The 12,349-nt window shown below is 43.5% G+C and overlaps 1 protein-coding gene across 4 annotated transcripts in view; it reads left to right on the top strand.

Moving 5' to 3' along the window:
• Positions 1–12,002, top strand: part of EIF4B (eukaryotic translation initiation factor 4B) — a 31,333-nt gene extending 19,331 nt beyond the window's left edge. Inside the window, exons 7-15 of one of the 4 annotated variants that reach the window (XM_046011510.1) lie at positions 639–776; positions 880–1,053; positions 5,022–5,250; positions 6,138–6,250; positions 7,684–7,897; positions 8,431–8,486; positions 9,038–9,146; positions 9,426–9,498; positions 9,874–12,002. In XM_046011510.1, the coding sequence (XP_045867466.1) occupies positions 639–776; positions 880–1,053; positions 5,022–5,250; positions 6,138–6,250; positions 7,684–7,897; positions 8,431–8,486; positions 9,038–9,146; positions 9,426–9,498; positions 9,874–9,954 (1,187 nt within the window). In that variant the 3' untranslated portion in view covers positions 9,955–12,002. The remainder of the gene's footprint in view (positions 1–638; positions 777–879; positions 1,054–5,021; positions 5,251–6,137; positions 6,251–7,683; positions 7,898–8,430; positions 8,487–9,037; positions 9,147–9,425; positions 9,499–9,873) is intronic. The other 3 variants (XM_046011511.1, XM_046011512.1, XM_046011513.1) reach the window with 3 other exon arrangements.
• The last annotated feature ends 347 nt before the right edge of the window (positions 12,003–12,349 follow it).

A 12,349-nucleotide genomic window follows, 5' to 3' on the forward strand; every position in this document is an offset into this window, starting at 1 on the left:
GTCCTGTGTCGTACATATTTGTCCCATTTTGTTTGCCTCTCAGCTTTGGGGTTTGTGTGTTTTCTTATGCTAACTTTTTAAGTGGTCTTTGGTTCTTTAGAACCAATCAGAAAAGACAGATTCCACTTACCTTCTAGTGTATTTAAGTCTTTAATGCTGGAAATTCATCATGAGATATATAGAGATTTTTCTCTTTCTTAATTCCTAAATTATTAGCTTGGCAATGTTTATTGAATAACCAGAGAAAATTTTTAAAATCAAATACCAAAAAAACTTAGTTCACATTTTTCCACTTTGGATTTAAAGTAAATTTTTTTTTTTTTAACATTTTACATATTTATGTGTGCAGAGGGGGAGCGGCAGGCTGTGGCGGGGAAGCGGACTCCCCACTGAGCCAGGAGCCTGGTGCAGGACTGGATCCCAGGACCCTGGACCCTGGGATCATGACCTGAGCCAAAAGCAGACACTTAATCAACTGAGCCACCCAGGCATCCCATAAAGTGATTTACTTTCATGAAAATAAGCATAGTAGTGACTGAACTCATGAAATCAAATTGACTTCATGGGCTATCAAGTTTCTTCCTATTAATGGTGTCAAAGAAAAGGGACTGACATTACCTTGTCTTTTTGCTCTCTAGAGTATCGAGATCGTTATGATTCAGACCGATACCGCGATGGGTATCGGGACGGGTATCGTGATGGCCCACGCCGAGATATGGATCGATACGGGGGCCGGGATCGCTATGATGACCGAGGCAGCAGAGACTATGACAGAGGTCATTACAAAACACAACCAAGTGAAATTGCTGTCTTTCAAGAACCCCTTTCTTGCCTTTGTTCCCTCCAGTGTGATGATCTTAATTTGGGATATATTTACAGGCTACGATTCCAGGATAGGCAGTGGCAGAAGAGCATTTGGTAGTGGGTACCGTAGGGATGATGACTACAGAGGAGGCGGGGACCGCTATGAAGACAGATACGACAGACGAGACGATCGGTCATGGAGCTCCAGAGATGATTACTCTCGGGATGACTATAGGCGTGATGATAGAGGTAATCATTTTCTTTTGCTTACTAATAGAGCAGACCACTGGAGAAACCGATTAGAAAATTACCAGTTATAAAAAAAGAAAAAAAAATTACCAGTTATGTCTTAAACACCTTAAGTGGGTTTTAGAAACAGGATGGAATTTATATGTTAAAAAAGGTGTGGCAGAGCATAGCAGAAAGACCATGGGTCAAAGGTGACATAATGGAAATAGAGCAAAGTCGAGTTCTTCTAAGTTGCCTTAGCATAGATATATTTTTTAGTTAAAATTGATGGAGTATACAGACGAGAAGAGGAGAACATTTGCCACATGGTCTCCTAGGCAGTGATTGGCACAGCAGGATTAAAAACTGAATGTTGGTGATTTCGGTGCCATTACTCCACAGTCATTGTTAATTAACGGTGAGGTGTCAGCATACCTCTTCTAAAATTAAGTCCCTCGTGTTATAACATTTATAGAAAACTATTGTGTTACAGATCTCAAAAAGTATCAATAAATAGGGCCGTACTTGTGTCTGACTTCATTAGTATCATCCAAAAATTAAGATGTCTGACCCAGTTTTTCTCTTCAATTATTTTTAGCAGCTTGCCTAGCCTTAACATCCCAATGTTAGCCCTGTGTGCCAAGTTTTTGTTTTGTTTTGTTTTTGTTTGTTTTGTTGGTTTTTTGTTTGTTTTTTATTTTTTTTGTAAACATACAATGTATTTTTATCCCCGGGGTACAGGTCTGTGAATCGCCTGGTTTACACACTTTATAGCACTCACCATAGCACATACCCTCCCCAGTGTCCATAACCCAACCCCCCGACCCTCAGCAACCCTCAGTTTGTTTTGTGAGATTAAGAGTCACTTACGGTTTGTCTCCCTCCCAATCCCATCTTGTTCCATTTATTCTTCTGCCCCCCTAACCCCCCATGTTGCATCTCCACTTCCTCATATCAGGAAGATCATGTGATAGTTGTCTTTCTCCGATTGACTTATTTCACTAAGCATGATATCCTCTAGTTCCATGCACGTCGTCGCAAATGGCAAGATTTCATTTCTTTTGATGGCTGCATAGCAAATTTTTTTTTTTTAACAAAACTTTCAATTTATTTTTAAAGCATTGCTGTCATTGCCATTAGCAGTTTCCTCTCTTCCCATGCTGCATCCTAGAAATACTAACACTGAGCATTTACTTTGCACCAGCAGTGAGCTGAGTGCTCTCACAGGTATCACAGTCTTTTTTTTTTTTTTTTTTTTTTTTTTTTTAGATTTTATTTATTTATTTGAGAGGGAGAGGGAGCACAAGCAGGGGGAGGACAGAGGAAGAAGGAGAAACAGGCTCCCCACTGAGCAGGGAGCCCTTTTTGGGGCTCCTTCCCAGGACCCCGGGATCATGACCCAAGTTGAAGGCAGACACTTAACTGACTGAGCCACCCACGCGCCCCACAGATATTATACAGTCTTAAGAATTCTATCTGGTATAGATAATGTTTCTCCTTTCCACTTTACTAGAGAGAAAAGTAGAGTTCTGGGTGTGGACTTCGGGTTTCCTTGACTTGTGACCTTTTCCTCTCTCACGTCATTCTTCCCTCCCTCAATAACTGCACACCTCATCTCTCTCTTCCGGTGATTCTGTCCCCTCAGCTCCAGAGTCACTACCACTGGTTTTATTCAGACTTCATTGCTATACCCACATTACTAACAGATTTCCCTGACTCATTCTGTCTTCACACTAGCACAGATTGTCTTTCTAGAACAAGAGCTAATTAGATTATTTTGCTCCTAGTCTCTCCATGGCCTGAAAGATAGCCATTTGTCTGTGCCCCGGACATACGGGGTCTTCACTACTCTGCCTACAGTTTACCTCTTTAGTGCTACCTACCATTAGGTGCTTGCTAAGTTTTCTAGACTTTCAGGAGTTCCCACTTCGAAGCCTTAAGCTTCCCCAAACAGCCCCAGTGTAAGAACTTCCAGGGAGGAATAAATCTGTTCTGTAGAGCTTAGCATACTGTGTTCTTTTTTTTAATTCTGATCCTCCCATTAAATTGTGCTCCTTGCAGGCAGGAACTAAAAACTACCCAGCTGTCACATATCTGGCCTTAGCGCAGTATTTGTAATGTAGATGCTCATTTTTTTTGAGTAGCTAAAACAAATGGAAATTATCAGAGAAAGAAGAAAAGGACGTTCTGTGTACTATAGTGGAGGAACCTAGAGTTGGTTTGATAATACAGATTTCATCCTTTGGTCTTCCAAATATGAGGTGTATGGCTTAAATGAGTTACTCTTTCTGATCCCCAGTTTTACCCTATAAAAGGGGAGTTAATGGGCCCTTTGCAACTTACACATACTAAAAGTGGATCTTAGGGGTGGGGGTTGGTCCTGATTGGCTCAGTTGATAGAGCCTGCAACTCTTGATCTCAGGGTTCTGGGTTCAAGCCCCTCATAGGATATAGAGATTACTTAAAATCTTTCTTTTAAAAAAGCTGTATCTCAGAAGTTTTATATAAATTGCCAGCTTAAAACCCTTACCGAGGGGCGCCGGGGGCGCTCAGTGGTTTAAGCCTCTGCCTTCGGCTCAGGTCATGATATCAGGGTCGTGGGATCGAGCCCCACATGGGGCTCTCTGCTCAGCAGGGAGCCTTCTTCCCCCACCTCCTCTATCTGCCTCTCTGCCTGCTTGTGATCTCTGTCAAATAAATAAAATCTTAAAAAAAAAAAAAAAACTTACCAAAATTTAAATTTTGGGGTGCATGGGTGGCTCAGTCAGTTAAGGATCTGTCTTTGGTTCAGATCATGATCCTGGGGTCCTGGGATTGAGCCCCTTTTAAGGCTCCCTGCTCTGTGGGGAGCCCACTTCTCCCTCTCCCTCTCTTAATCCCCTTGCTTTTGCTCTCTGGCTCTCTCTCCCTGTCAAATCAATGAATAAAATCTTTAACATACCTGTATTTTAAAAATGTAAATCTTGCAGTGCCTGGGTGGCTCAGTGGGTTAAATTTCTGCCTTCGGCTCAGGTCATGATCTCAGGGTCCTGGGATCGAGCCCCACATCGGGCTCTCTGCTCAGCGGGGAGCCTGTTTCCCCTTCCTCTCTGCCTACTTCTGCTTGCTTTGTCTATAATAAAGAAATAAAATCTTAAAAAATAAATAAATAAATAAATCTTAAAAAATAAAAATTGTAAATCTTGCTAAATGATTCTCTTTTTGCAGATGAATACATATATGTGTTCTGTAGTAAAAGTGTAAAGACCTGCATGGGAGTGATAAGCCCCAGAATTGAGCATAGTGGTTATGAGAGGACAGAACACAGATAGGCATGTCGTGAGGGGAAAGATACTCAGGAGCCTTCCGTGTGGATTTTAGAATGTTTTATTACTTAAGCCAGGTGGGTGGTTAGGACATGTAGGTTTTATCTTGTTTATCTTTTGTATGTCTGAATTACTTAGGATAAACACTGATTTTGAGAAATATGATTCCCTTGAAACACTATCTTGATTCTGACAGCTTGGATCCAAGAGGAAATCAAATTCCTTTGGTGTTTACATCAGCCAGTGCTTTGTCCAGGGCTTTGTGAATCACTGTCAGATTTACATTCTACACAGAGTCAAGTGTGTAGGAGCTAGTCTTTCCCATGACACTGTCATGAGCTCTTCTTAGCCTTCTGAAGTAGTCCATCTTCCAGACCACATTTTGACCAAGATACTTTCCATTCAGAAGTTTATCATAATTGGACATTTCTTGCAGGTAATAGTAGTTGTGGTGACTCACTCTGTGTGTAATACAAGTGTTTACCTTTCCCAGTCTTCCCTTCAGTGTGGTGCTGCCTCATGGATATGGTAGTGGAGAGACTAACTGTCTTTGGCTGTGTTGGCTAGGCCAGTACTGCAAATCCCGTGCGGCATTTTCTTAGACCTGTGTCTGGGCATCTGGCTTTGAGCCATCAGCTTCTGGTGATTTTGAAAAACTGTTACTTAGAGTTTTATTTAACTTAGGTCCCCCCCAAAGACCCAAACTGAATCTAAAGCCTCGGAGTACTCCTAAGGAAGATGATTCCTCTGCTAGCACCTCCCAGTCCAGTCGAGCGGCCTCTATCTTTGGAGGGGCAAAGCCTGTTGACACAGCTGCTAGAGAGCGAGAAGTAGAAGAGCGGCTGCAGAAGGAGCAGGAGAAGCTGCAGCGCCAGCTGGATGAGCCAAAACTAGACCGACGGCCCCGGGAGAGGTGAGGTTCTCCTCCATTGCAAGTTTACTGCCTGGGGGTGGAGTGGTTCCTGATGGGCGGGGCAGCCGCGCATCCCCTGGGCACCCTCGGGAAATTCATGTAGATGTTACTGGTTGTCACTTACTAGCAGTTAGTGTATATGGGCTGGGCCGCTAGGGGCGCTACAGTATATGGACAGTCACAGCTGATGAGTTCGTTGCCTGGCCTTAGCAGTTATTAAAAGGGCTTAAATGGCCTTAACCTCTGACAGGTATAAATTGGTAGTGATTTAATATAGGAGTGGGCACATTATGGCCTATTCCTTTTTTATAAGTAAAGTGTATCTGACTCAGTAAGAATAAAATTGCCAAATCTGACTTTAATGTATGGAGTAAAATCCCACCATGGTGAGGTTAGTGGATGTGCCTCTTACCCAGGTTACTGGGGTAGAGTAAAGAGAAAATGTTTTCACTTATGTTACACGTCAACTGTAAGATATTTTTCATTTAATTTTACTTGGGTGTATGTTAAAGGAGTCATCACTAAAGTGTTTGTTATTAAAAGGTAGAATTGGATCCAGTAGGGTAGAAACCCCTTGTAATAACATTCTGAAAAGTGGCCTAGTTTTGAGTGGCTTATAGAGTTGGGTTACCAGTAACAGTAAGGCTGTAGGTTATGTAGGAAAATATTCTTAACCCTAGTTGGTCCTTGAAGGGTTTAGAGCCAAAGCGTCTTAGTGTCAGCAGCTTTCAGATGGTTTGAGAGAGGCAGGGTGTGCACACCCACCCCACCCACAAACACAGCGTGGTAGAATATTAGTGATAGTTATTGAGGGGTCAGCATGGGTCCAGGGTGGCCTTCATTGAGCTGGACATAAGTTGTTTTCTATTTTTTAAATCTCTGTACAGACACCCAAGCTGGCGAAGTGAAGAGACTCAGGAACGAGAACGGTCCAGGACAGGAAGTGAGTCATCACAGACTGGGACCTCAACCACATCTGGCAGAAGTAAGTTGGACCAGGGTGGGTATCATGTTATTGCTCGTTTCCATAAACGAGCCATAACCAAATTATGCAGAGACTTTGGGGTTTTAAATTGAGTCATGGAAGCTTTATTTGGATTAGCATAGATCGATCAGAATGTCACATGTCCTGGTCTGAAAAATCGGACATATAAGCACCAGAAGAGACTTAGGTGATCTGTTTAATAATCTTCCACTGAAGAGTATACTTGACTGTTAGGTTTATCCCTTTCTTTATGTCTTGATGTTCCAGAGTTTTCTTTAGAACAGTCACCGTCATACAGCTCTCTCGCAGCCTTTTTGGATGTCAGCATATGACCAGAGCAGTGTCTCAAGCGATGATCTTCTGCTCTTGATCCTTCCTTCCTTCCTTCCTTGAATTTATTAGTTGGTCACAAACATGTTTAGTGTTTTTGGAAACCAAGTGATTAAATCATAACACCTCCTTTCCCTTATTGCAAACTAGTGTTTTTTAAGTTTTTTCCTTCCACCTCTAAATTGATTTGTACTTGAGCATTTCACTTTTTTTTGTTTGTTTGTTTAAGATTTTATTTATTTATTTGACAGAGATCACAAGTAAGCAGACAGGCAGGCAGAGAGACGGGGGAGGAAGCAGGCTCCCTGCTTAGCAGGGAGCCTGGGGCTCAATCCCAGGACCCTGGGATCATGACCTGAGCCGAAGGCAGAGGCTTAACCCACTGAGCCACCCAGGCGCCCCTGTACTTGAGCATTTCAAAGCATGGCTCCGGGCTGAGATTATTTAAAAATTCATCCAGGTGTTTTAGGAGGTTTCTGAAAGTTATTCATACTGGGGTAGCCTTTTAGTAACAGGATGGTAATGCCTCTGTAGCCAGGTGAGAGTGTGATGGTTGGGTTGATTATGTACCTGAGGAGGCTGCACTTAGAACAAAGAATCGGGCAAGTTTTGAGGAGACACTTGGTGCCCTTAAAAAAGAAGTATGTTCTGGGTTTTTTGGTAAATGTCTGTATGCATGTATTTGTGTTGAGCCTCCAAATTGAAGTTTGATCAGTGGTTCCTGGGGTTTGAGGTTCATCAGAGGTCCTTTTCCACACAGGATACATGCTCTCCAAATACAGACATTTTAACAGTGTTCTGAAAATGTAGAAAGGCTGTAACCCTAAAATAGAGTACTCGTTCCTAGGAAAAGTCAGGTGGCTCTCCTTAGAGAGCCATGATTTTTCCTCTTTTTCTTGAATCAGTAAAAAATGTCACTTTTCTCAACACGACATTTGGTAACTACCAATTTGGGGATCATTTCATCTGTTGGGCCCCAGATACAGATCTGTATTTAAGAATAATGGTAAAAAGAGGTCAGCTTGGGTGTGAACCATTTTCCATTCTCTTGAGATCCTGAATGGATGTTGTGTAATAGCTTTTCCTGATAAGGCAGCCTTCCTATTCTGACTTCACAGATGCACGGAGGAGAGAGAGTGAAAAGTCTCTAGAAAATGAAGTACCCAGTAAGGAGGAAGACTGTCACTCTCCAACTTCTAAGCCTCCCAAATCTGAACAGCCTCTGAAGGTAATGCCAGCCCCTCCACCAAAGGAGAATGCTTGGGTGAAGCGAAGTTCCAACCCTCCTGCTCGATCACAGAGCTCAGACACAGAGCAGCCATCCCCTACCAGGTGAGTCAGCTTGGGAGCAGAACGGTTGCTTAGCTATAGAATCTTAAACATGGTGATGTCATAATGGAAAGGGCCCTAGCTGTTGTCCTTACAGCATCTTTTTAAGTTATGCTATCTTTGCTCTTAGTTCAGAATCAGTGGTGTGCTGGAGGGGGCTCATTGAAGCCATTGTTCTCTAGAGTTCTGGTAACTGGTTGACATCTACTCGAAATCTGCAGATCAGTAATCAGAAGTTGCTGCTGCCACAGTTCGCAGCATGGCTTTGGGGGTCAGTTTACATCCCTAAGTCTTAGGATGCTTCTTTGTAAAATAGTCATACTCCCCTTGCATGCATGGTGATCCTACAGGACATTGTACTTCTTGAGTGTTCACGTAATTGCTTTCATTGTTGTCTTTCCTGTATTTTAATGTTCCACAAGGTTAAGTATGTATTTTTGGTTCTCTGTAAAGTTTACTATTTGGAGAATGATTATACAGTTTATTTCTGTTCCTTCCCTAAGACTGACGAATATAATTACATGTTTTCCTTCTAGTGGTGGGGGGAAAGTAGTTCCAACTCAACCACCTGAGGAAGGACCAGCAAGGAGAGGTAAGACCAACAGGAAGTCAGTGTTTCGCGTGGCTAGAGGCCTCAGTAAAGGCCTGCAGGGGACTCATGAAATGCAGAACTCTTAGTGTAATTTTGCACCTGTTTTTGTGTTTAAGATTCTTAGATTATCTGCTTTTTCTTACCAGTAGAGGGCAGGAGTGGTCTCTTTGGAGAAGGCATGGTGCCCTGCCCTTTCCTGGTAGAACATTTCTTTGAAAGGGGAAAAAAAAGAATCGGAAGGAAATTAACATGCTCAGTCCAGATTAGAAATGTCACCATCTCTAAGGCCAAGGTCACTACACAGCGTCACAGTCCTTCATTTCCACTTTGCTGTTCATGATGGCATAACCCTGCTGTGGAACTTTTTAGTGGGTCTTATTTGGGGGCGGGGGAACGTGGGAAGAAGGGTTTGCGAAGGAAGTCTGGGTTGGGGTGAGGCTGAATTTCCCTCGATACACACGGGCATGCTTTTCTGCAGCCGAAGGGATACCTAGGGCAAAGAGAGTGGTTACTTTACTTGCTTTTCATTTATTTTTGTGTCTCCACTCAAGCAGATGAAAACAAAGTAGATGGGGTGAGTGTCCCAAAAGGCCAAAGTGGGAACTCCAGCCGTGGCCCAGGAGACGGAGGGAACAAGGACCACTGGAAGGAGTCAGATAGGTATGAGTGTTCGCTCATCATTTGTAATCTTTCATCTAATGCTAGGTATGTGCGTCTCTGTAGTTAAGTTGTTCTTGGTCCTCCAAGCGTTGCCAGATCCCCTGCTATAAACAAAGGAAAGTCAACCAATATGGACAGTTACAGTTCTAAGAATCTAGAAACGAAAGTCCAGATAACAAGGACTGCTGACTGGAGGTACCTATTCAGTGCCTCCCAGCTACCTGTGGGAGTCGGGACAGTCCTCTCCTAAAGATGTGGTTTTACCCTTAATCTCTGCAGGAAAGATGGCAAAAAGGATCAAGACTCCCGATCTGCATCTGAGCCAAAGAAACCTGAAGAAAATCCAGCTTCCGTAAGTGTTGGGTGCTTGCTCATGTCTGCCCTTGAACTCCTTTATGTTCGGGGCTCCCAGGGAGTGGTGGGGAGTCAGGCACTATTTGTTCAAGATAGCAAATGCACCTGACTGTTCCCGTTTTCTCCCTTTCGTGCCTCTCATCCCCTCTCAGAGATGAAAGGTGGTGGAGGGACTTCAGTAAGAGTACATGGGCCTCTGAGCCACTCACCCTAGCTACTCTACATTGGGAGATGCTGAATGAGTGAGTGGGTGTGGCCTGGGCTGTCCCCTCCGTTTTCCCCAAGGTTTTGCCCAAGTAGCCGTATGCTGTTTCTTGGGTTTTGATGTGAGAGTTCAAGGCCTTGGTGATTTTCTCCCTCTTGTCTATTCCAGAAGTTCAGTTCTGCAAGCAAGTATGCTGCTCTCTCTGTTGATGGCGAAGATGAGAACGAGGGAGACGATTACACCGAATAGACCTCTGCATCCTGTGCTTTCTCCTAGTCTCTCCACCCTGGAACATTCGAGAGCAAATCAAACCTCTATCCAGACAAGACAATAAAACTCACCATCTCCTGGAGACCTTTCTTAACTTTTTTTTAAAAAAACAAACAAACAAAAAAAAATGAAATGAAATTCTTTTGCATGCTGCTGCAGCCTTTAAAGTATTGATTGAACTAACTGGAGAATCGCCAATGTAGCCAGAGAGAAAGAGACGTACAGTTTTTCATGGAAAGGTTGTGCGTTTTTGCGACACATGCAGTTGCCTGTGTGACTAGTGCCTGGGGGCCTCCATTTAGCAAAACGGCAGTGACAGCGATGCAGTGTCTGGAACCTGGTTGAGCAGTAGGGCAGGCTTCAGGAAGAGTGTGAGATTTCTACCTTTTAATTCTTATGATCCTATTGTGGCAAAAATGAATTCTCAAACATTATCTGAATAAATTTTCCATTCTTGGAAAGGTAGGTTTAGTCTCTGAAGTTCTAGTTTCTAGGAGGCTGCCTGCCCCTCCTCTTACTTAATTTGGAGTTCCTGAGGCCACCTGGGGGGATTCCTTCATTTTTACCCCCCAGGGGGGTAGTTGGGAGTGAGTCTCTGGACCACTAAAGAACAGGACTGCTTGGTGACCAAAATAAGCGGGGAAATCGTAGTTTGAAAAGAGGCTATGGGGAAGGGACTAATTATTTTGCACCGATGATTTGGGGAAATGGCATGATCTGCAGTGAACACTGGAGCAGGAAGCACTTCGGGATCGTGGGAGTTCCCAAGTCTTTACTGTGTCCTGGTTTTGCCGTTTCTTAAACACTATCCTTTCTGAAAGTTCACATATATCCACAGTCTGTTGAAATCTTGAAGCTTTGAAAATGTAGGCTCTCATCCTGGTCTCCTTTCCTCATGCTACTCTTCGCCGTTACCTCCCCCAAAGCAGCTTCTGCTTAAACCACACACCTGACCTGGGCTTTCTCTGTCGCCCCAGGGAGCAGAAGCAAATAAGGAATCACAGGCTCTTCTCCAGCAAATCTTGGCTCTTTCGTGTCTTTGGACTCTCACTCCTTTCCTCCATTCCTGCTTCTATTTCTTTGACCCCTTTTACACCTCGGAAAACTGGAATTAATAATGGTCTTGGGTGGTGAGTGAGGGTGGAAAATAGGGACATTGTGAGCTGTTCTTACAACCTTGATGGGGGCTTTCTGGTTTTGTTCTTAAGTTTTCCTTCTCTCCGCTGAAATCCCATACCAGTGTTTAGATTTATAATGTGGCCTCGACCAATGTGTGGTTTTTTGGTGGTCTTGAGGGGGTTTTTTGTTTTTGTTTTTCTTAAGCTTCCCTTGAGAGAACAAATAATGGAGAGAACTGTTTAACAAGGTCCTGGTTTCTGTTGCACCACAATAGCTTAACTTGTCTCCTTTTATGTGCACCTTTGTACTGTCAGCCCAGGGGACAGTGTCCTTATGGGTAATACTGGGACGGGCAGAGAAATGACACCTTGGTCTCTTGTTCGCGAGCCCTTCTCCCATCAGTCCTAGGTTAGACCCTGCCCCGCCAGCAGACGTGTTGGTGGAGCGCTGCAGCAGTGAGCTAATGAGTCCTTTACCCCGTGGACAGAAAAGACTTACCAAGTGAAGTAACTTTAAATAATTGGCTTGGATTGGCCAGTAGCCAGGAAGTGGCTTTTAGAGATACCCAAGGCTGAAAGGGGTTGGTGTTTTTTTGTTGTTGGGTTTTTTATTTCAATACCATTGAAAAGGTAGGTTTTGCCCTCTTCAGGTCTACTCCTTCCAAATGGTTGTATCCAAAAAAGCTGTTTTTTCCCCACTCCCCTCCTGCCCCCGTTTCCACAGAAACGGGTTCTGTCCCGCTCCTTAACACATGTAAAATTTGTACAAAATATCTTCTATGAAAATGATTTGTAATCTGTAGACTTAATACCTGGGAGATCTCTTGAGATGTAAAATCCCATCCTTTGGGTTGTGGGCTTTTTTTTTTTGTTTTGTTTTCTCCAAATAAATCTGATCTTTAAAGTTCACCTTAATGCTGAAATTTTTTTGACCATATACCTGTGCCTTTCTGTTGCCTCCCCACCCCCATCTCTCTAGTCCTGTCTATATTAGTCTGTTCTGTGCAAGAACAGAGGGCGGGGTTACCAAGGGAAGCTAGGTTTATTGAGGCCCAAGAACTGGGAATTTGCACCCACTCCCCTCCAGCCTTTTTGCCTGGTGTTAACATTTAATATTATTTGATACCTGCTCCGCCCTTCAGCATTCTGGAAAGGTTCTGCCTCTGCTTTCCTGGCTACTCAGCACGGGAATGGAGTTACCTTGACAAGCTGGGCTGGGTTATAACAGAGACCCCTTTCCTCTTAATTTTTTTTAA

Source organism: Meles meles, chromosome 7 (assembly GCF_922984935.1).
Source record: "Meles meles chromosome 7, mMelMel3.1 paternal haplotype, whole genome shotgun sequence".
Lineage (NCBI taxonomy): Eukaryota > Metazoa > Chordata > Mammalia > Carnivora > Mustelidae > Meles > Meles meles.